The sequence below is a fragment of the Mustela putorius genome, unplaced genomic scaffold (genome assembly GCF_011764305.1).
Source record: "Mustela putorius furo isolate JIRA1106 unplaced genomic scaffold, ASM1176430v1.1 tig00003987_pilon_pilon_pilon, whole genome shotgun sequence".
In the NCBI taxonomy this organism is placed as follows: domain Eukaryota; kingdom Metazoa; phylum Chordata; class Mammalia; order Carnivora; family Mustelidae; genus Mustela; species Mustela putorius.
This window is the reverse complement of record NW_025422126.1, coordinates 1,719,449-1,743,914: the sequence shown is the minus strand read 5'-3', so window position 1 is coordinate 1,743,914 and position 24,466 is coordinate 1,719,449. Positions and strand designations below refer to the sequence as shown.

At 37.2% G+C, this 24,466-nt stretch overlaps 2 protein-coding genes across 2 annotated transcripts; both read right to left on the bottom strand.

Moving 5' to 3' along the window:
• Positions 1-565: 565 nt before the first annotated feature.
• LOC101693623 (olfactory receptor 51L1-like) lies at positions 566-1,453 on the bottom strand. The gene has a single exon (XM_004768239.1). The coding sequence runs from the start codon at positions 1,451-1,453 to the stop codon at positions 566-568; it is 888 nt and encodes a 295-aa protein (XP_004768296.1).
• Positions 1,454-21,898: 20,445 nt separating this feature from the next.
• LOC101693897 (olfactory receptor 51A4) lies at positions 21,899-22,846 on the bottom strand. Its single transcript, XM_004768240.1, has one exon. The coding sequence runs from the start codon at positions 22,844-22,846 to the stop codon at positions 21,899-21,901; it is 948 nt and encodes a 315-aa protein (XP_004768297.1).
• Positions 22,847-24,466: the final 1,620 nt, after the last annotated feature.

The following is a 24,466-nucleotide window of genomic DNA, read 5'->3' as shown; positions in this document are numbered from 1 at the left end:
GAAAGCCTGACATGGGGGTTGAGCCCAGGACCCTGGGATCATGATCCTAGCCAAAGACAGAGGCTTTAACCCACTGAGCCACCCAGGTTCCCCCAAGACAAGACTACTTTCTTGAAATAAATTTTTCCACAACAGTTGGGCACTGGGGTTTTGTGTGTGGATCACAGACTACCAAAGATAACCTTATCTGGGTCTTTGAATTATTAAGAGATCTAAGTTGTATTATTATTTTTGAAAACAATACAGTATGTCATTAAAAAGATTATTTTGTTATATTAAAATCCTCATAATGTATGAGGACACAAAGATGTTCACATAATGCAGAGACATCATCAGAACAATGACAAAATTTCAAATTTACAAACAAGAAACTTAGAACTGAAAGAGATTCAAGGAATTCTCCAAAAAATCACCTATCTAGAAAGCTGCACCTTTAAGAATCTGATGGAGAAAATTTTCCTCCAGACCAATGCCATATGCTTTCTAAAGACTCGGACTTTGCCTAAATATGTGGAAAATTCCAAGACGAATCTGCTTGGTCCTGACACCAAGCAGATGTCAGATGTCAGATATAGATGTTGGGATTGAGTACTGGTGGAAGAAGCAGGTAAACGTCTGACATGAGAATGTGGACTATGGGAGGCAGGTGTTTCCCAAAGTGATAGTCCATGCATACCCCTATTAGAGGTACAAAGAAGATAAGCACCACACATACATGGGAAAAATAAGTGTTGAGTGCCTTTAGTCGCTCTTCACGAGATGCAATGCCTAGTACAGCATGGAGAATTAGGACATAGGAGAGGAGGATGAGGACTGAGTCTGTTCCCAGTGTGATAATGACCACACACAACCCATAGATGTTGTTGACACTGGCATCAGAGCAGGATAATTTCAGAATATCCTGATGCAGGCAAAAGGGGTGGCTGAGGACATTAGTGTGGCAATAATGATAACACCTTAGTAATATGGGGGTGGGCATCACGACTCCTGCACTTCGTAGCAAGCAACCCAAACCAGTCTTACCAATCATATCATTGGTGAGGATGCTTGAGTAGTGCAGTGGATGACATATAGCCATGAATCGGTCAAAGGCCATGGCCAGCAGCACTGAAGATTCCAGGAACGTGAAGGTGTGGATGAAGAAGAGCTGAGTAAAACAGGCTCCTACTTTGATTTCCTGGGCTTCCCACCATAACATGGCCAATATCATGGGGAGTGTAGACATGGACATGCCCAGGTCAGTTATTGCCAGGATGGACAGCAGATAATACATGGGCTGGTGGAGTGAACACTCATTCCAGATAACAGAGAGGATGGTGATGTTGCCTAGAAAGGCCTCCAGGTATGCAAGACAAAATGGAATTGAGAGCCAAGCATGAACAGACTTCAGCCCACGGAAGCCCTCTAAGAGAAAGGTGGGTTCCATAGTACCACTGTTATTCCAGACCACCATGGTGGTGCTTCAGAAGCGCTTTGGGTGTGACAGATGCTGAGAAAGTCACAGACTATTCAGACTGGTTAGCAAATTCTACTATATTCATGTAAAATCAATTGTTAGTGTTCTTCAAATGACTTACACAAAAAAAAGTAGGAAGAAAGACATCTGAGGCAGCTGAATCATCAGGTCAGGAACAGCTTGTAAAATATTCAGTATGGTCGCATCTGTATACAGGGACCTGTGATCTTTGCTAGGATGCTCTCAGGTATACGTCACAGCCTTGAAAAATTAAACTACATGCAAAATAGAGAAACGTAAACCTTTAGATAAGTTGTGTACATTAACACAACAAAATTTAAGTGAAAATAATAAAGCTGCATTGATCTTCTTCAAATTAGCCTATAGATCAATTCTCATTCTTATTTACGTTTTTGAGAGTACACTTATAGCCTTAATCTCATCGTTTTAACACATTTTTCTGTTTTTCTAAAAATTAACATGCATGTTCTGTGAAAATGCAAAATGATGAGAAAGGAAAGGTCATGATGTATAATTTTAATATGTTTTTTAATTTATTTTTATTTTCAGCATAACAGTATTCATTATAATACCCACCACCTGGTACCGACCTCCCACCCCCCACCCCTTCAAAACGCTCAGATTGTTTTTCAGAGTCCATAGTCTCTCATGGTTCACCTACCCTTCCAATTTCCCTCAAATCCCTTCTCCTCTCTAACTCCCCATGGCCTCCTTGGTATTTGTTATGCTCCACAAATAAGTGAAACCATATGATAATTGACTCTCTCTGCTTGACCGATTTCACTCAGCACAATCTCTTCCAGTCCCGTCCTTGTTGTTACAAAAGTTGGGTATTCGTCCTTTCTGATGGAGGCATAGTACTCCATAGTGTATATGGACCACATCTTCCTTATCCATTCATCTGTTGAAGGGCATCTTGGTTCTTTCCACAGTTTGGTAACCGTGGCAATTGCTGCTATAAACATTGGGGTACAGATGGCCCTTCTTTTCACTCCATCTGTATCTTTGGATGAATACCCAATAGTGCAATTGCAGGGTCATAGGGAAGTTCTATTTTTAATTTCTTGAGGAATCTCCACACTGTTCTTCAAAGAGGCTGCACCAACTTGCATTCCCACCAACAGTGGAAGAGGGTTCCCCTTTCTCCACATCCTCTCCAACACATGTTGCTTCCTGTGCTAATTTTGGCCATTCTAACTCGTACAAGGTGGTATCTCAATGTGGTTTTAATTTGAATCTCCCTGATGGCTAGTGATGATGAACATTTTTTCATGTGTCTGATAGCCATTTGTATGTCTTCATTGGAGAAGTCTCTGTTCATATCTTCTGCCCATTTTTTGATATGTTTGTATGTACTGACATTTGCAAATATCTTCTCCCATCCCGTGGGTTGCCTCTTTGTTTTCTTGACTGTTTCCTTTGCTGTGCAGAAGCTTTTGATTTTGATGAAGTCCCAAAAGTTTATTTTCACTTTTGTTTCCTTTGCCTTTGGAGACATATCTTGAAAGAAGTTGCTGTGGCTGATATCGAAGAGATTACTGCCTATGTTCTCCTCTAGGATTCTGATGGATTCCTGTCTCACATTGAGGTCTTTTATCCATTTTGAGTTTATATTTGTGTACTGTGTAAGAGAATGGTCGTGTTTCATTCTTCTACATATAGCTGCCCAGTTTTCCCAGTACCATTTATTGAAGAGACTGTCTTTTTTCCACTGTATATTTTTTCCTGTTTTGTCGAAGATTATTTGACCATAGAGTTGAAGGTCCATATCTGGGCTCTCTACTCTGGTTTCCACTGGTCTATGCCAGTACCATGCTGTCTTGGTGATCACAGCTTTGTAGTAAAGCTTGAAATCAGGTAACGTGATGCCCCCAGTTCTATTTTTGTTTTTCAACATTTCCTTAGCGATTCAGGGTCTCTTCTGATTCCATACAAATTTTTGGATTATTTGCTCCAGCTATTTGAAGAATACCAGTGGAATTTTGAATGGAATGGCATTAAAAGTATAGATTGCTCTAGGAAGTATAGACATTTTAACAATGTTTATTCTTCTGATCCAAGAGCATGGAATGGTCTTCCATCTTTTTGTGTCTTCTTCAATTTCTTTCATGAGTGTTCTGTAGTTCCTCAAGTACAGTTCCTTTACATCTTTGGTTAGGTTTATTCCCAGGTATCTTATGGTTCTTGGTGCTATAGTAAATGGAATCAATTCTCCAATTTCCCTTTCTGTATTTTCATTATTAGTGTATAAGAAAGCAACTGATTTCTGATACAAATTGACTTTGTATCCTGCCACATTGCTGAATTGTTGTATGAGTTCTAGTAGTTTGTGGGTGTAGTCTTTTGGGTTTTCCATATAAAGAATCATGTCATCTGCGAAGAGAGAGAGTTGGACTTCTTCATTGCCAATTTGGATACCTTTTATTTCTCTTTGTTGTCTGATTGCTGTTGCTAGGACCTCTAATACCATGTTGAACAAGAGTGGTGAGAGTGGGCATCCTTGTCGTGTTCCTGATCTCAGCAGGAAGGCTGCAAGCTTTTTCCCATTGAGGATGATACTTGCTGTGGGTCTTTCATAGATAGATTTGATGAAGTTCAGGAGTGTTCCCTCTATCCCTATACTTTGAAGCGCTTTAATCAGGAACGGATGCTGGATTTTGTAAATGCTTTTTCTGCATCGATTGAGAGGACCATGTGGTTCTTCTCTCTTTTCATATTAATCTCTTCTCATATTAATCAGGGTGAGAGAAAAAAAAAGTGAACAAACATAAAAGCCACCAGAGAACAAAAGCCTGAAAAAAAAAAAAAAAAAAAAAAAACAGTTTCCTCAGAGCCCACCTCCTTGAGGGGGGCGGGGGGAATTAACTCAGGGAGCATCATTGACTGAAAACCCATGTGGCAGGTCCCTCCCCCAGAAAACCAACCAAGAAAGGGAAAAAAAAAAGACAACAAGAGAACAACCACCACTACTTCATAGGACAACTTTTACTTTTAACTCGTTCCCACTATTCTGGTTCATTTTTTTTTTTTATATATAGATATTTTTTTAACCTATTTACCAACACAGTGAGATGTCCGATACAGCAAGTTCCATAATAACCTTCTAACCTGAACTTTTTGATACATACACCTCTGTTTTTCTTTTGGATTTCTATTTTTTGAATTTTTTAAAAAAATTTAGTTTAGTTTAGTCTAGTTTATTCCTTTTTTTAAATTTTCTAATAGTCATATAGAGTTAAACTTTCCCCAATCAATGCTACCCCTATAGGTAAACCAATTTTTAATCCCCCTTTATCTTAGGAAAGTTGTCATTTAACAAAGGTATCAAGATACATCCAGGAAGAATGAAAACAACCTTCCTCGCCCACACTGAGAATTTATAACCACTCTCCCATCTTTTTCTCCCACCATTGTTTCTGTGTTTTTGTGTTTGTCCTGATAGTATATAAATCTTACACTTGGGGTTCTTTTTGATGAGGTTCTTCCTTTATTTGCATATATATATATATATATATATATATATATATATATATGTATTTTTTTTCTCTTGTCATATACTTTTATTAGTCTTTGTGTTTCTCTGGTTTTGTTTGTAGACTTCATAAATCTTACCTTGGGGCCCGTTTGGGCTGAACCTTCTCTTTCATCTTTCCTTTCTTTCCTGTCTCTCTCTCTTTCTATTTTTTTTCTCCTCTTTTTTTTTTTCTTTTCTTTTGTCTCTTGTATGGGTGGGGAATCCTGATTACTCAGAAGTGTTCCAAGGTGCACCTTGACTGCACCATGGTCGATACATCCAGCTACATCTGTTCAGTCATCTCTCACCAAAATGACTAGGAGGAGCAATGCCCAACAGAAGAAAAATCCAGAGGATGGACCTTCTGCAACAGAGCTAAAGGCCATCAACAAAGACAATATGCCAGAAAGAGAATTCAGGCTAACAATTATCCAGGGAATAGCTAGCTTGGTGAAAGCCATGGATGACCATGATGATTAGGGCCGAGCGGAAAGCGACCAGAGATGATGTTCACAATGTTAGGGTGGAGTTAAAAGCTACCAGGGCTGAGGTTCATAATGCTCTCAATGAGTTCCAATCTAATCTAAATTCTCTCAAAGCTAGGGTAACTGAGGCAGCAGATAGAATTAGTGATCTGGAGGACAAACAGGTAGAGAGAAAGGATCAGGAGGAAGCCTGGAACAAACAGCTTAGAAACCATGAAAACTGAGTTTCATGAAGCCCATGTTTCATGTTTCATGAAAACCGAATCAGGGAAATAAATGATGCCATGAAACATTCTAACGTCAGAATTATTGGAATCCCTGAAGGGGAGGAGAAAGAAAGAAGTCTAGAATATATAGTGGAACAAGTTCTTCATGAAAATTTTCCTAATCTCGTGAATGGAACCAGCGTTCATGTACTAGAGGCCGAAAGGTCTCCACCCAAGATTATACATTCCAAAAAAAATCAAGGCACCTGATAGTCAAATTGAGGAATCATAATTGTAGGTATAATCTCTTGAAAGCCTCTAGGACAAATAGGCTCCTTACTTACAGAGGAAAGTCCATCAGAATAATGTAAGACCTGTCCACAGAGACCTGGCAAGCCAGAAAAGGCTGGCAAGATATATTCAGGGCATTAAATGAGAAGAGCATGCAGCCAAGAATACTTTATCCAGCAAGACTGACATTCAAAATGGATGGAGAGATAAAGAGTTTCCAAGACCGGCAAGGCTTAAAAGACTATGCAACCACCAAGCCGACACTACAGGAAATATTAAGTGGGGGTTCTATAAAAGAGGAAAAATCCTAAGAATAGCATTGAACAGAAATATAGAGACAATCTACAGAAAGAAAGACTTCAAAGGTAACACGATGTCAATAAAAATGTATCTATCAAAAATCACTCTCAATGTGAATGGCCTAAATGTGCCCATAAAACGGCACAGGGTTGTAGATTGGATAAAACGACAGGACCCATCCATATGTTGTCTACAAGAGACCCATTTGAACCTAAAGATACACCCAGACTGAAAGTGAAGGGATGGAGAAGCATCTTTCATGCCAGAAGGCTGGGGTAGCGATTCTCCTATCAGATAAATTAGATTTTAAACTAAAGACTGTAGTCAGAGATACAGAAGGGCACTACATCATTCTTAAAGGGACTATCCACCAAGATGATCTAACAATTGTAAATATCTATGCCCCCAATATGGGAGCAGCCAATTACATAAGAAAACTGTTAATCAAGATAAAGAGTCATATTGATATGAATACATTAATAGTAGGAGATCTTAACATGCCTCTCTCAGAAATAGACAGACCATTGAGGCAGAAAATCAATAAAGGAACAAGAGCATTGAATGACACATTGGACCAGATGGACCTCATAGATATATACAGATCATTCCACCCTAAAACAACAGAATACTCATTCTTCTCAAGTGCACATGGAACCTTCTCAAGAATAGACCACATACTGGGTCATAAATAAGGACTCAACAGATACCAAAACACTGAGATTATTCCCTGCATATTCTCAGATCACAATGCTTTGAAAGTGGAGCTCAATCACAAGGAAAAGTTCAGAAGGAACTCAAACACCTGGAAGCTAAAGACCACCTTGCTTAAGAATGCTTGGATCGACCAGGAGATCAAAGAAGAACTGAAACAATTAATGGAAACCAATGACAATGAAGACACTTCATTCCAAAACCTATGGGACACAGCAAAGGCGGTGCTAAGGGGGAAATACATAGCCATCCAAACCTCTCTCAAAGAAATAGAAAAATCCAGAACACAGCAGCTGTCTCTACACCTTAAAGAACTGGAGAATCGACAACAAATCAAACCAACTCTGCACATAAGAAGGGAAATAATCAAGATTAGAGCTGAGATCAATGAGGTAGAAACCAGAGATACAGTAGAAAGTATCAATGAAACTAGAAGCTGGCTTTTTGAAAGAATCAATAAGATAGATAAACCATTGGCCACACTAATCCAAAAGAAAAGAGAGAAAACCCAAATTCATAAAATTATGAGTGAAAAGGGAGAGATCACTACTAACACCAAGGAAGTAGAAACAATCTTCAGAAGTTATTATCAACAGTTATATGCCAATAAGCTTAGCAACCTAGATGAAATGGATGCATTCCTGGAAAACTATAAACTCCCAAAATGGAACCAAGAAGAAATAGCCAACCTGAATAGACCAATATCTAGTAACGAGATTGAAGCAGTGATCAAAAACTTCCCAAAAAACAAGAGCTCAGGACCTGATGGACCCTTCCTATGAAGCCAGCATTACCCTGATCCCCAAACCAGGCAAAGACCCTACCAAAAAGGAGAATTTCAGACCAGTATCACTGATGAGTATGGATGCTAAGATTCTCAACAAGATCCTAGCCAACACATTAAAAAGATTATCCACCATGACCAGGTGGGATTCATCTCTGGGCTACAAGGATGGTTCAACATTCGCAAATCAATCAATGTGATAGAACAAATTAATTTTAATATTTTTGATGCCTTTTAGTTTTTCAAAATTCTGCAAAACATGGAATCTCCAATTACAGCAGAAGTTGTGACTGAATGATTTGTTAAATTTAAGAGGAAAGCTCATTCGGGGAACTGATCATAAATGAACCTCTGAAGTCTCTTTAAATATATGTTTGCATATTAAAAATTAACAGTAAAGGAAAAAATGTTAGTGGCCTATTTATCTACTAATAAGAATAATGACATATAACATTTTTATTTATTTACCATTCTTTACTTCATAATGTTTTCCTGTTTAAAAAAAGTTGTTCATATATATGAACACGTCTCAATTAAATAAAATGATTTAATTGATTAGTTCTTTCATCTACATATCAAATGATTTCCATTTCTAATTCTTTTACTTATTTTTCTAGGAATCTGCATATGTGGTTCCAAAACACACAACAATAGACCTTCTTATGCACTTGTCTTTTATTTAATATTAATAATTGTAGAATTAAATTTTAAGTCAGAACGTTTGTCTCTCAATTTATTTATGTTTCTTAATACTTGGTAATGATAATTTGTTACACTTTTCTGTTTATTATCAAACTTACTTAGACCAGTCCCCAAATGAATTTTTTTAATTACTCTCAGATAAATTTGAATTGGTGTATACAAAATATAAATTATTTGACATTCCAAGACTTTACCTAGTTGAAATAGATAGAGAGGATATGCTGCTTTATGTTCTTTATTTTGACTTCTATATTATTTACCAATTATAATTTATTTGTCTATGTAGTTGTTGACCTCACTGTATAAATTATATATTTTTTTATTTCATATAATTTGATATCTCTATACTATTTACTAATGTTCTAGGCCCCTATTTTTGTACCTAACATTATATGAATATCTTCATGTAAATCAATTTTTTATCATATCTTAAGGTTTTCTTCAGCATGGATTTTAAGAAAGGGGTTCACTGAATCAAATAACATAACATTTAATATATATTAATATATATTTCCCAATACAAATTTAAAAATAATATTTAAAGTTATAAATCTTTTCCTAAATAATATGGTACTGGTCCCTCTGTTAAGTATATATACCTTATCTTATTTAGTTATTGTAGTAACCATATAAAAATAGTAACTAAAACGCTGGGGTATCTAGTTATTTGTCTAAGGTTATGCAACCATTAAGTAGAATAGCCAGAAATTCATGAGTCTCTCTACCATCAGCTCATGTCTAAATGATATAAAAAATTCTCTCTGGCTATTAATAAATGTTATTTCTAAGTCCCTTTTCCCTCAAAAAAAAAAAACTATTCTCTTTCATTTCCTGGTAGGTCATTCTTTCACATAAATGATTATTTATTTTCATTTTTCTATGAATTGTCTTCTTAGGCTTTTTAATATGTCAATTATATTTGTTTACTGAATTATACAAAATTAATGATTAATCAAGAACAATTAACCCATTTTTTAAATAGTTTCTTATAATTTTCTTATTCCGTGGTCATTGTGCTGTAGTATTCAATTTTAGGCAGTAAATTAAACCAAACTTTTCTTTTGCTTAACTGTTCCTTGAAAACATGGGAAAGCATTCTGTTTTACAGCATTTGGTAAGTATTGAATAGTATCTTCTTTGATTTTTTTGTTTGTTTGTTTGGTCTATAAAGTTTTTGCTTTTATCTGTCAAGATGCTGTATGTGTATGTGTGTGCAAGGAAGATAATTGTATAAAGAACAATATCATTAGATGTTTATAATTACTAAATTCTAACCTTCCTTATCATTTCTCAAATTATCTCTTCTTCAAAAATCTGCAGAAAATACCAAGATCTTACCCTTCTCCTCAGCAATGCCTATATCTACAAACTCTTAAAAATCCCTGGTATTTGTCCAGACCAGGGTGAGAACTTCCCAGCAAAGATTTTGAGTTTTCTTTTAAGTTTCAGCTGTTTGCACTTTCGTGTGTGGATTTCTTTCCTGGAAGAGGAAACTGAATTTTTAATGCAGGGTTTGGAGCACGAGGGTTCAAGTTTTATATCCTTCTGATATAAAGTGTGCCTTGTCCCACATAACAATTGAAAGGCTCAGAAGTAACAGGGAACCAGAGCCTCCAGGAAAAATGTCTAGTTCCCAAGTCCAACAATTCCTGATCCATATGTTCTCATCCTGTTCCTTAAGGGACTGATATGTTGACTCTTCTGGATATTCTACTCACCAGTCTAATCTGAAATCTCTTCCTAAGACCCATATCAAGAGAGAGCTGCTCATTAACCTCCCATGGTCTATCCTAAACAAACACAAACACCCACGACCCTCACCCAAAGAATTTTCTGTCATAATTGCTAAACAGCAATTCTTTACGTCTTATGGTCTGATGATATCAACTTTCAACATTGTTTTCTCCTTCTTCACCAGTAAAACCTTGTCCTGTCTACCTTGCTGTACTGCTTAATCTATGCACCTCTCTCATGCATCCCAGAAAGTCTAAGTTTTCTCTGTGTCTACAGAGAAAGAGCAGTTATTTCTACTCACTACAAGGAGTTTCTTTATGACTTTTTGAACTCATGTTTCACTCACTCCTGGTGGAGATGGAGAATGAAAGATGCACTTAAGTTCCATTAAGTAGTCTGTTTTCTCCCATGCTGGATTCTAGGAATACCTACCACTAGGAATACCTACTACCTGCCTCAGGTAGGAATACCTACCAGAAGTCCCTACCTCTAGCACCATCCTTTCTCACTACTCTTGGGCCATGTCCATCAGTCCCCATCATGTTCTCTTTTTCAAGCTCTCTGTCCTTGTTTCTCTGTCTCTATTTCTGTGATTCTTCTGACCATTTGAGTCCCTGTCTCTTTACATCTCCTTGTCTCTGTAGTGTGTCTCTCAATTGATTTCTGATTCCATCTCTCACTGATACTCACTTACTCAATCCTGGGTTTTCTGTGCAATGTAATAAGCAATGATATATCACCCATGACCTGAAAAAGAACCTTACCAAATTTTTTAGTATTGAAGGATTCCCTTTAAATTCCTTCCTCCATCTGTAAACCCTATAACATTGGAGGAGTATGCAGAGCTGAGCTAATGTTTTCAATTTTGTTGCAAAGTATAATGTGCTCCAGTTTTCCTCCTCATGATCAAAAATGCCCCTTCCTTCCTTTTCTTTTTTTTTTTTTTTCCTTCTGAAGCTTACAAAGAACTTGTTGTATTCCAGGTACTGCTTTGTCACCTTGCAAATACATATCTGTCAACCATACAAGTATATTGTTATTATTCTCATGTAACATAAAAGGAAATCAAGGCATGCAGCAATAAACCATTTTGCCCAGTCATAGAAATAGGATATAGTGAAGTAGGGTTTCAGGACTTGCTAATAGGGCTCCAGACTCTGTGCTCTTCATCACTACGGTATACTCTCTTTCCAGTGTGGACAGACAATGGGAGTCAGGTAGGCCTTACTAGCAGAAAAGAGTAGAGGAAGAATAAGGTTAAGTATAAGGTTTTACAAAAGTGGGTTCTTTCCAAGGGTATGAAAGTCTTACTATCCTTTTCTATCTCCCTTTCTGCTTATTTTCATCTCCTTTTTCTGTACCCATACCTCCTTGAATAAAACTCCTTTGTATGTGTCTATGTGTTTCCTACTTTGATTCCCTGACTCCCATTTTACAGTCTTTGTCCTTTTTTCTCTCCTGTAGGGCCTTCACTGTATTTTCACTACTTTACCCATTTCTTTTTACTCCTGTCTGCTTCCATCTCTTTGAAGTCCTTTCCTCTTTCCCCCAGATTTCGAGTATTGGGTATATCCATTGTTTTCCCATGACATTCTCTCATTGTTTTGTCCCTTAATCATGCTCTTTTCTATCTTCCTTCTGTTTTAGTGTCTTTCTCTTTATGTGTTGTTCTGCTTCTATATATTTCTCTACCTCCCTTGAGGTAAAAATCAATACTCTACTCACAAAAGACGCTACCACTGAGTTTTCTTGCTCAACAAAACCCATCATCAGGGAAATAAAAATCAAAACCACAATGAGATGTTACCTCATACCAGTCAGAATGGTGAAAATCAACAACACAGGAAACAACAGATGTTGGTGGAGAACCCTAATGCACTGTTGGTGGGACTACAAATTGGTGCAGCCTCAGGAAAACAGTATGGAGGTTCTTCAAAAGATTAAAAATGGAACTACCCTATAATCCAGCAATTGCACTACTTATTAGGTATTTACTCAAATAAGTCAAAGAAAGACAAATGCCATATGATTCCACTCATACGTGGAATTTAAGAAACAAAACAAATGAGGCCACAATTGGGAATTTAAATATCAGAATTGTGGAGTACTTTTTCTGATACGGTAAGGGCATAATTGTACTAGATCAAGAGGAAGTTTGCTTTTTATAAAACACATCATTGAATTCTTTTAAGAAAGTAATGTACATTTTTTTCTATATACTGAACAAGAAATAAAGAAAATAGGGACTAATCCCTTATCATAGTTATCTTAATGTGATTTTAGTATAATCCTGGCCAGAGAGGGAAGTTAACTGCCAACCTTCTCTCTCTTCATGGCCAGCTAAACTTCTTATGTTCTGGCCATTGCATTTTTAATTTTCAGAATATCATGTTGTCTCATATCTCTTTCCTTTGCAAATGCTACAAGTGCTCTGTACTATCCTTATTTTTTTCCATGCCTATTTTTTTTTAAGATTTTATTTATTTACTAGAGAGACGGAGGTCACAAGTAGGCAGAGAAACAGGCAGAGAGAGAGGAGGAAGCAGGCTCCCTGCTGAGCAGAGAGCCGATGCGGAGCTCGATCCCAGGACCCTGAGATCATGACCTGAGCCAAAGGCAGAGGCTTTAACCCACTGAGCCACCCAGGCGCCCCTCCATGTCTATCTTTGCTCATATCCCAAGACAGGCATCATTTTAGAAAACCTCTAGAACTATCCCCTACTTTCCACTGCAAGATGACAGATGGTTTGATCTATAACCTCTTCAGGAGACTTTCAAGATTATCCTACTAATTATGGTTCATTTGATCAACATCTCTTCCTCCAGCCTCACTGCTTTCTTTGAGAGCAGAGGATGTCTTCTATTTATCTCATGGTCACTCAATCTTGTGATACATTTGCTTCTTGTTCAACGTTTGTTGGACAATCTATCTTTGTCACAAAGAGGCTAAAGAAATGTAGGACAAAACCAAAACAAATAAGAATACACACGGGCACAAATTCTGTGCTCCAAACATTGGCTTTTTATCAGATTTGTATTTTTTTTTAAATATTTTATTCGTTTATTTGACAGAGACCACAAGTAAGTAGAGAGGCAGGCAGAGAGAGAGAGAGGAGGAAGTAGGCTCCCTGCTGAGCAGAGAGCCAGATGTGGGGCTCAATCCCAGGACCCTGGGATCATGACCTGAGCCTAAGGCAGAGGCTTTAACCCACTGAGCCACCCAGGCGCTCCAGGTTTGTGTTCTTGAAGGAATAATTAATCTCAAGACAGTCAATGTTAGTTTACAAGTGGAAAACATGAGGAACATATTTATAGATGTATATTTTACCATAACCAGTGTCTGACTATTGTTTTCCTCTGACAACAAAAAGGCAATTATATTGAAGAAGAGTATTTGCATTATAAACAAACCATCTATATTCCAAATTGTTAAAGGATAAATATAAAATTAAACTGTTTTGCATTCACAACAATACACAGTCATTAGAGAATTTATATTCTTCCTCCAAGAGGCATCTAGCAATGTCACCTTATACTGCTTTGTTCTTTGTTCTTGCCCTCACTTTCCCTCATCCCTCTTCAAGGTGTTGCCTTTTCATATAATCTTAGTAATATATCTATATATATATATCAGGTATAAGAGATAATGAAATCTTGCCACTTGTAGCAATGTGTATGGAGCTAGAGAATATTATGCTAAGTTAAATAAGTTAGTCAGAGAAAGGCAAATACCTAATGATTTCACTCACGTGTGAAATTTAAGAAAACAAAGAAGCTTAGTGAGGAAAAAGAAAGAGAGAGGCAAACCAGAAAACAGTCTCAACACTAGAGAGCAAACTTATGGTCACCAGAGGGGAGGTTAGTGGGGGGGAGGGTGAAACAGATTATGGAGGCTAAGGAGGGTACTCGCTGTGATGAGCTCTGGGGGTATATAGAATTGCCAGATCACTAAATTGTACACCTGAAACTAATATTACCCTGTATGTTCACTAACTGATTTAAAATAAAAACTGTCAAAAGTGGGGGGGCACAATATAGGTACACAATTGTTACAATTGCCTTTGTGCCAGGTTTCAGAGTTGCCTTCCTCTATCATTAATTTGATCAGTCCATCTTCCCCTAAAAAAACTCAGAAGTGCGCTCCAATGTCCAATTCCTTGTCTGACCTTGCCCTCTCCCTAGTTTGGCTACACACATTTCCAGCCTCTTTCCCACCTCACTCCTCCACTTAAGTCCTTTGTTCTACCAGCTGAGTTTATTAGCCTCTAAATATTTCATGTTTTTAGAGCTTCATGCTGCATACTCTTTCTTTATAAGATGATTTGAAATGCAAGATTGCTTGATCAACGGGCAGCAGTCACTTGTTTAAAGGATACATATTTCCAAATGATAGTGTAGATTCTTTTCTTTGTGTTAGGTGAGCTTAAGACAGAATATGACAATTTCAATGTTGTAAAATTTAAGCAATACCTATAATTCCTACAGCTTGGAAATGATGTTTTGTTGTTTTGTTTTCTTTTAATCCTTTATACCTAGTGCGCCCAAATTAATCCTCAAATTCTCAGTCAGAGATTAACAGTAACTCAGGTCACATTGGGTCCCACTGATGACAGTACTGTTTGGCCTCCTCTCTCTGGCTGCATAGATCCCAGGTCAGCGAATGTTCAATATGTACTGACAAACACTGAATGAATGAAAAATTTATAACCTCATCTTGCAGGGCTGTGCCTTCAAATTAAATAAAATTTATGCAAAAAAAACACCCTTAAAAGATGATTTTAAAACTATGAGCTCATAGTTACCATTTTTGTTAGAATCATAAGGTTGCTTTCTTATTTATCAGGAGGGAAATGTAAAGCAAGGATTTTTAAATCTAACCAGAAGCAAGCAGGGTTAGGGCAGGTGGAGAAAGACTGATGGAGGCCACCATTTTTTCTCTGATGCCCACCCGAAGCTCAGTAAACACACATACCCATACCCAGAAATAGGTGACCTGCACCTATCAACAAGTTGATCCTCATGGTTGGCAGGATCATGAATTTCCACCTATGCATTCACATGTATTGCACTTTTTAGAAAATTGGACTGCTGGCATTCATGCTAAGCACTGGGGAAGCACATGAACTCATAATACAGACCTGGCTTGCTTGAGTTGATCAAAAGGGACTGACACCTGTGTCTCTCAGGAAACTTAACAGCAAGTGGGTAGGCACATCATTGTACCACATGTCACAATAAAGAGGAACTAGAGGTGGCACACAGTTACTAGAGTTGTGCTGATGTATAAACACACTGATATATGCTGACTCACACAATCTAGCCATCCTCAATGTTTTCCCAGGGGCCCAGAAACCTCTGGACAGTCCAGCTTAACAGGATGTACTCAGAAGAAAAAGAAAAAATTCCCCATAGGTGAACCTTCAGAGGAGACCAGAGACCACGAGAATGTCAGAATTAGTCATTTGTGGAGAACACTCTGAAGCCTCCTCTGCTCCTTCTGGTACAATTATGGTTGCCCCACCCATGATCCCAGAGTGCCATGTGAATATGAGAGCAGTTTCAGATTATGTACTTAAAACTTTCTGAGTCTGCCTCCTCCTCTAGATTTACTTCCTGAAAGTTACAGAGTTTTTCTTGTACAAGTTAAGAGGTTTTGAAATTTTAATTGGAATTGAGCATCTTCAAGATCAAAGGGTTTTAAATGGAGATACAGATAGAGTTCACTATGGTGTTTTATAAAAATGCAGATGTCTAGGTCCTATTCTAGACTCACTGGATCTCTTTCCTTGATGTTTTTGGTGTAGTTTTGATACTTGCTTTTTACATTATATATATTGTTTCTTGTGACTAATGTGAGTCAAGGTACTTTCCTCTGAAAAATTTCTATTTATCAATTTTTATACAAAAATGCAACATCTATTGTCCTTGAAAATCTGCTTTATCATTATCCTTAGAGATGATTATCCAGAACTTTGTTCTTTGTAATGACTTAATTATCCTGTTTTGCCTATCAGAGAATCCAACAAAATTTTCTTGTCAGTTGTATTATTCTTTTATCAACTCTCCTTGAAACTTTGCCATGTGAAAATCATCAGAAAAATATTAATTATAATCATTTTAAGTAATTTTAGCTATCTTAGCTATCTTAAAACTGTAGATAATATTTTTTTGTTGTTCTGATGCTTATCTGACAGCTCTGCAATCTTCAATAGGCCAGAGTTTTGGGTCTTCAACATGGAAGGCTGGTCTCAGTGCCCAGGGAAAAGGACTGTAGTAGTACTCCACATTTCAAAACCGGATTCTTAGGTAACTATCAGTCTGTGCCATCGGAATGAGTCATGTTAGCCAGGACTGTTCATAGTTGAGAGAGAGACCCTTTTGGGAGACTACTAATCCTGGATCTAGCATAGGAATTAGACAACTCTGATTGCACTGATGAGGTACATTTTATTGTGTACATTTTATTGTTTTGAATATTGTTTAATTTATTTTATTTTATTATTTAAAAAAAAATTTTAAAGATTTTTATTTATTTGTCAGAGAGAGTGAGCACAGTCAGAGGCAGAGGGATAAACAGGTTTCCCGCTGAGCAAGAAGCCCGATGTGGGACTCCATCCCAGGATGCTGGGATCATGGCCCAAGCCAAAGGCAGCTGCTTAACCAACTGAGCCACCTAGGTGCCCCTTGTTTAATTTTTTTAATGTTTTATTTTTGGATATATAAAAGTCTTATTAAGCTATCAGCAATTATAATAATCTATGAGACACTGCTTTTATAAACTGAAATGAAACATTTAAAAACATTACATGCTTTTTACAAAAGATTTTATTTGTTCATTTGAGAGAGAGAGTGCATGTCCAAGCAGGCAGAGGGGCAGAGGGAGAAGGAGACACAGACTCACTGCTGAGCAGGGAGCCCAACTCAGGGCCAGATCCCAGGACCTTGAGATCATGCCCAGAGCTGAAAGGCAACATGCTTAACAGATTGAACTACCCAGGAGCTCCAAAATGTTACCTATTTCTAACTGAGTTCTTCAAGTTCAAAAATTCTTACTGAGTATCCTTACTTTTCACGGCAATGCAGTTATTTCTATAGGTTCAATAAAAGCTGGTTTGCATTTTTAGCAAGAAGTGATTGGAAAAATTGGTTATGCAACCAGAGCATGGCTGGGGATGACATACTTGAGAACATTGTTCATGTAATCAGGTATTATCAACAACTGTAAAGGATCTAAAGTTGACCTTATAGATCTAGTGCTGACAAAGTCCTCTGAGAAAAACAGACCTGGCAATTGGTTATATAGTTCAGCCTTCAAACAGTTCAGAGAGGTCACTTCTGTGGCAAGCAAGAAGCCTAGAGATGTTTTGATGACTTCAAGAAGAGAAGAATTTGAAATATATAGGGACTATAGGAGAAATCTGATGGAGAAAATTTCTTGGACTGGTTTCCTACTCTCAATACATCAAATACTAGCAGCTTTCCATTCTGAGATTTCTTTTTTTTTTTTTTAGTCCTATTTATTTATTTATTTATTTTAAGAAAGAGAGAGAGAGAGCACAAGAAGGTGGAGGGGCAGAGGGAGAGGGAGAAACAGACCCCTTGCTGAGTAGGGAGATAGCCCCTGGGTTGGATCCCTTGTCCTGGGATCATGACTGGAGCAGAAGGATGATGCCTAATTGACTGAGCCACCCAGGCACCCCTCAACTGAGATTTCTTATGAAAATCTCTAGCACTGCGAATTTAGCAAGACCTTTATGACAATTTAACATCCTTCCTGCCTTTATATATATATAAGCCCCCAAATCTAATGAGTTAGCATCCTTGTGCAATTAAGAGTAATTATTCGGGGTACCTGGGTGGCTCAGTGGGTTAAAGCCTCTACCTTCAGCTCAGGTCATGATCCCAGGATCCTGGAATTAAGTCCTGTATCTGGGGGATGGGCGGTGGTCTCTGCTCAGCAGGGAGCCTGATTCCCCCCCCACCCGCCTGCCTCTCTGCTTACTTGTGATCTTTGTCAAATAAATAAATAAAATCTTTTAAAAAAGAGTAATTATTCTTTGAGATTATATTTTACTTAAATGGGGGACACTAAAGGGAAAAATTGTGCTTCAGTAGAAAACTATGCGTTGTTTAGAGCACTTCTGAGTTTTCTGATCCTGGTTATTGGTGGCTTTGTGCCTTATTGTGTCTTTGTGCTACATTACAATTTCGTAAATGGCAGGTACTAATTACTAAAAACAATCCATGTTTGAGGACATCCAAATATACATTAAATATTTTAAATATTTTATTTATTTATATGAGAGAGAGCACAAGCAGGGGAAGAGCAGAGGGAGAAAACAGACTCTCTGCTGAACACAGAGTCCCACTTAAGGCTCAATCCCAGGACCCTGATCTGAAGGGAGATGGCTTACCGGGTAGGCCACCCAGGTGTCCATGACCTCTCCTGAGGTCATGAGACCTGCCCAAAGAATTTACTGGTTGTTTCAATTAAAACCTGAGATAAGCCCCTGATCTGCCTTTTCTTATAGCATTTACTTTAGAAAATTTACAATGGTAAATCCTTTCTCTGTCTCTTTGTATCTTCTATAATCTTCTATAGTATCTTCTATATAGAAGATTACAGTATCTTCTATAAACTTCTATAGTATCTTCTATAATCAGGAATGTCTTTTTTTCTCAAGGACATGGGAGCCATCCCTTTGAAATTAAATAATCAAGAAAGATAGGACCCCGGCCACCTAGTCTCTGTGCTAATTTAGAAGCCTAATTTGAACAAACTCTATTAATCAAATACGAATTACCTAATCACAGTGGCCACACTCTCCCTCCCCACATCCTTAGATACTTTCCTTTAGCACACTTCAACATTTAAAAAGCCTTTTGTTTCAGAGGAGATGAACTCAGCTGTATACTGAGGTATCTTTCCTCTATGGTAGCTTCTGAAGAAAAATCTGTGATGACCTTGCTAATTGTATGGGAAGCCAAAAGGTTTTAGAGCATTATACACAAACAGAAATGTTCGCAGTTTTTACTGATGGGGACATAAATAAGATGAAATGAAGGAAATGTGTCAGACTTTTGAGAGGCTAAGGGACTGGCCACTAGTCCCATTTTAAGCTACAAAAATGCATTAGCCTTCAAGAAAAAGGAGGAATGACCCCAGTGGTGGTTCAGACTTCAGCAGGGCTGCCAAGACTACCCTGGACCCAGAGAGTCAAAGGCTTGGGAGACAAGGCTATTTTCTCTTTGGGTTCAAAGGATGGAGCCACAGCTTTGATTCCAATGGAACAGACTGCCAATACCCAGGTGGAAATGACAAGGCCAAAACTCAGATGGTCTAAAAATGCAAGGATGCTACCCTGGAAGACCTAGAGGACAGAACATAAAGCAAAAGAGAATTATTCTCAAAACTTTAAGTGTAATGGGATTTGCCCTGCTAAGTTCTCAATTTACTTGCTACCAGTGATCCTTTAATTCTCTTTTAAAAAAAAAATTATTTTAATTCAGTTAGTCAACATATAGTACAACATTAGTTTCAGATGTAGTGTTCAATAACTTATCAGTTCTGTATAATATCCAGGGCTTATCACATGACATGCCTTCCTTAATGCTCACCACCCAACTACTTTTCAATGTATCTTACTTGGAATGGAGCTCTCTATCCTATAGCTGCCCCACTACTCTATTTTTGAAGCTGATAACATATTAGCTGCTTTCACAGGTGCACTGTGAAACTTTGGGGTAGATTCAGACACCCAAGAAACAGAAAAATTTCTTGCTCTGATCTGATCATGGGATTTCCTATTCTGGGACACATTGTGGAAACAGGTGCAATCCTGAATGTATGTGAAAGCTAATATGTAGCCAAGATAGTACTATCCTGGGGTATAAAACATTTGAATTAAAGCTTTTAATTTCCTGTCCATGTGAATTTCACGAAATCAGTTTCTCAGAGCCTCACTATCTTCGACTGAAAAAAATAGACAGGAATGTTTTATATAAAGACAGGGTATTATGAAAATCAAATAAAATATATGCCTGAAAATGCCTGGAAGCACATGTTGCACACATAAGAGGTTCAAAAATAATGTTTATGGCTGTAAAAACTTTTCATTAATTCAGAGGTACCTTCTAAGTATGAGTTCATTATTATTCACTAAGCATTTGACATTTATGGACTTTGTTTCTTGATTCATCTGAGGATACAAATGTAGGAGACAAGAATTGTTGTGATTTGTGGATAAGACTTGAGTTAATGAGCGGGCATGAGAAAGGATGAAAACTCTATTTAATGATCTGAGTTTTGTGGTCATGTTAGGAAAGTAAGTTGGACTGTTTGTCACTTAGCGCAACCAAAACAATAAATTCCTCCTTAATCATATATATATATATATTTAGCATTTTTGAGCATCTGCGATATATCTGTCTTTGTAGTACACAACTGAAGACAATTATATCACATCTGGGTGGAGTGTTACGGAGCTCTTCCAAAGTAATTCTCCTTTCTCCAAATGTGGGCTCAGTTGCATATTCATTCAATAATTATTTATTGCAGATTTACTCACCATCAGAAAATATGCTACACATTAGGGACATAGAAACAAAATGGATATGATTTGCCTTTCTTTGAAAGCACACTTTATTCAGAAAGTAAAAAGAAAAGAACAAAATTATATCTGTGATTGCAAATAATAATAAACAGAGGATAAACAAGTTATGAAAGAAAATTCAAAAAGAAGGTCCTGTTTTGGACTGAGGGTTTAGGGAAGTATTTTAGAAATACTTCTAAATTAGAAGTATTAGAGAATATTAGAAGAAGTATTAGAAGAAATTAGAGTGAAATTAAGTCAGAATATAACTGAAAATTGAATAGAAATAAATATATGAAATTGGGATCAAGAATATTCTAAAATTGAAGGTCAGATGTGATAACTTATAAGAAGCAGAATCTCTGTAAATTCTACAAATATTTAGAAGTCCAAAATGGTTGGAGTTTAATGATTACCTGAAGATGTTGGAGAAGTAGAGAAGACCCAGTCAATGTATGCTCTGATAGTATGAACTTCATTGCTTTAATTCTATTCTCAAAGAAAAATAAACTTCATATTTAAAATAGTCATCATCACATTATCCAATTTTCATTTTAAAGACATAAGTCTTGCCTTACATAAAGAATCAATTAGAAATTAGAAAAAGTAGATGTTTAGGAACTTGTGAGGTTATTGCAGTATTTCATTAAAGTGATATCAATGACTTATACTGATATGACTAAAATAGAAATAGTGGGAGAAAGAGATACTAGGTTGTAATTTGAGTTTAGACCTGAAAGAAATTAATACAGATGAATTGCATTTGAGGGATGAGGAATCCACTTCTATATATCCCTTGGAAGGATATACATGATCATTTTTCTGTATTAGCATTTTTTTTGTGTGTTTTTATCATAGATCACATTATAATATATCTATTTTCATCCTGGTCATAGATTTCCCTAGATGCCTTAAGGGGGAGATCTCAAGATATGCACTTTCTGCTATTTATACCCATGACCAGTATTCCTTGTGAATGAAATAAATCTTACAAAACAACGAAAAGTGATACTGATTCCTCTTCATGTCAAATAATGGTTCTCTGCAACTTATCTTAGAAATCTTTCCCCAAACAACTGGCCATTATGTTTCCTATTACACATCACTGTTGTATCTGCTTCTGACACAATTTTGCGAGAACTCTCACTCTAATTTGCCTGGTTTTTACACAGTACACAATGGGATTCATCATTGGAGGCACAAGTAAAAGAATATTTGCCATGAGAACATTGAAGAGAGGTGAGACATGTCTGACAAAGCGATGGACAATGGCCAGGTTGATGATGGGCAGATAGAAGATGATCACTGCACAGATGTGTGAAACACAAGTATTGAGGGCCTTGAGTTGCTCCTTTCGGGATGCAATTCCCAGCACAGTCTTGAGGATCAGGACATAAGACACAGCAATGAGCATAAAGTCTACCATAAGGCAGAGTGCTCCAAAAAAGCCATAGATGACATCAATTCGGTTGTCAGAGCAGGCTAACTTCATGACATCCTGGTGGAGACAGTAGGAATGGGATAATTGGCTTTTACTACAATATTTCAAACTTCTGAGAGTGAAGGGGAAGGGCAGGACTAGAAGGACACTCTTAAGGAATAATACTATTCCTATTTTTGCAACTCTGACAGGAGTCAGAATGGAACTGTATCTGAGAGGGCTGTGGATGGCTAGGAAGCGGTCAAATGACATGATCAGGAGCACTGAAGATTCCACTGCTGTGAATCCATGGATGAAGAATTCCTGGGCAAAACAGGCATTAGCAGAAATTTCAGGGATGTTGAATAAGAAGATCCTCCCCATGGTGGGTAGAGAAGAGAAGGACAAGCCCAGGTCAGACATGGCCAACATGGAAAGGAAGTAGTACATGGGCTCATGCAAGGAGGGCTCTGTCTTGATGACAAAAAGGATGGTGCAGTTTCCCAGAATAGCAAAAAGATACATGCTGCAGATGGGGATAGAGATCCAGATGTGTGCATATTCCAGCCCTGGCATTCCAACCAAGAAGAAAGTGGTGATTTCAACATTCGATTTGTTAATAATGGACATGGTGCATTTAGAGGGCTCTACACAATGAAATAGAGATTCTTGAGTTAGTAAATATGGATATCTGGAAATTTGGCAGAAAAATGCAGTTGTTGAAATTTGGCTCTTTTTAGCTCTTTTTCAGCAGAATAAAATATTTATGAAACTATCATATAGTGAGAAGTGGGTGTCAATTTAGACTGATATCTACCTATATAATAGATGAAGAAAACTCCTTTTGACCATGGTTTTCTTATTGAGAAACTGGAAATATATTTTTCATTCAGATATTAATCTAATTTCATTTTCCCTGTGAAATACTAGTAAACTGTAATAAATTAATGTGGAATTTTCTACTAGTCCTTGCTTTCACATCCCAGATAAGATGTTGGGCAGAACATATGATTTCTAGAATGACACTGTAAAAACAAAGGAATCTCACAACTTTATTTCTTCCCAGCTCCTGGAACTCCCACAAAAGTATGATTTCATAAACTATCCTGGGTTCTATTCCTTGCTAACTCAAATTTATTGTTATTGAAATATCCTTTTAAAAAATTCCCACTATTTTCAAATCATGTGTATATTTGTAAGGGCAGTTACTGCAGAGATTACTGACATGTAATGTCTTCTGTTCTCCTGGCCTGGAATTTGTGACCACATGGATCGTGTTGACAAAAGATTAATAATAATGAAGTAGTCAGTATCACAATTTAGGAGAATCTGAATTCTGTTGAAGATTGATTCCCTAAAAGATAAATAGCCCATTTATAAGTCTCTGAAAGGAAAAATTTCCTAGAAGCCTCTTCTTGGTGTATATGAAGTTGTATGCAGTTGATTGCCAAAAAAGAAAATGAAAGCAAACTAGATGACGATATCTGAGCACTCACCAGAAATTGGACATTTTGGAGAGTACTTCTGAGAGTAGCTGAAGGATCCTAGAAGTCAATGCCTAGTCTGTCACCAAAGGTGCCTCCTTATATACAAAGGCTTGTCTCAAAATCCCAAGGGACATTGAACCCTGGGGGAATTGCAGCCAGGATGAATCTGTTGAGAGTAAGAATAAACATGTGCAGATGCAGTAAATCCATAGAAAGGGTTAATACCAAAGAAATGAAAGAAGTATCTAGACTTTAAATTAGGGACCTTTTGGTTAGAAAGAGTTTCTTAACAACGAGGGGTGGTAAAGACACGATAAAGCCCATGCAAAGTCTCTGACACTTCCGTTGGGTATTTATTTGGCTCAGATACTACTCCTCTGTTCTGAACAGAGTGAAAACAGAAATGCTGTGAGTTGAATCTGTCATTCAAGGATATGGTATAAGACAAACACCTTGTGATATACATTTTTAGCCTAGGCTTAAATCCTGAAGCCTGGATCCACCCTTTTACTTATTTATTCCCGGACATCGCTAGCTAAATATCCCTTAAAATCAACTTCACTTAATGAAATGAATATAAATATCCATTAAAATCAACTTCCAATAGACTTCAATTTCTCCTTTTCCATTTCTGACCTCTTCTTAGGGCCCTATCTCCATAATTTCTTCAGGCTCACATCTTATTCATAGTAATAGCCAACATTTATTGAGAATTTAATTTCTTCCACTTATTGACTTTCATTCATCACTGGATGGTGATTTT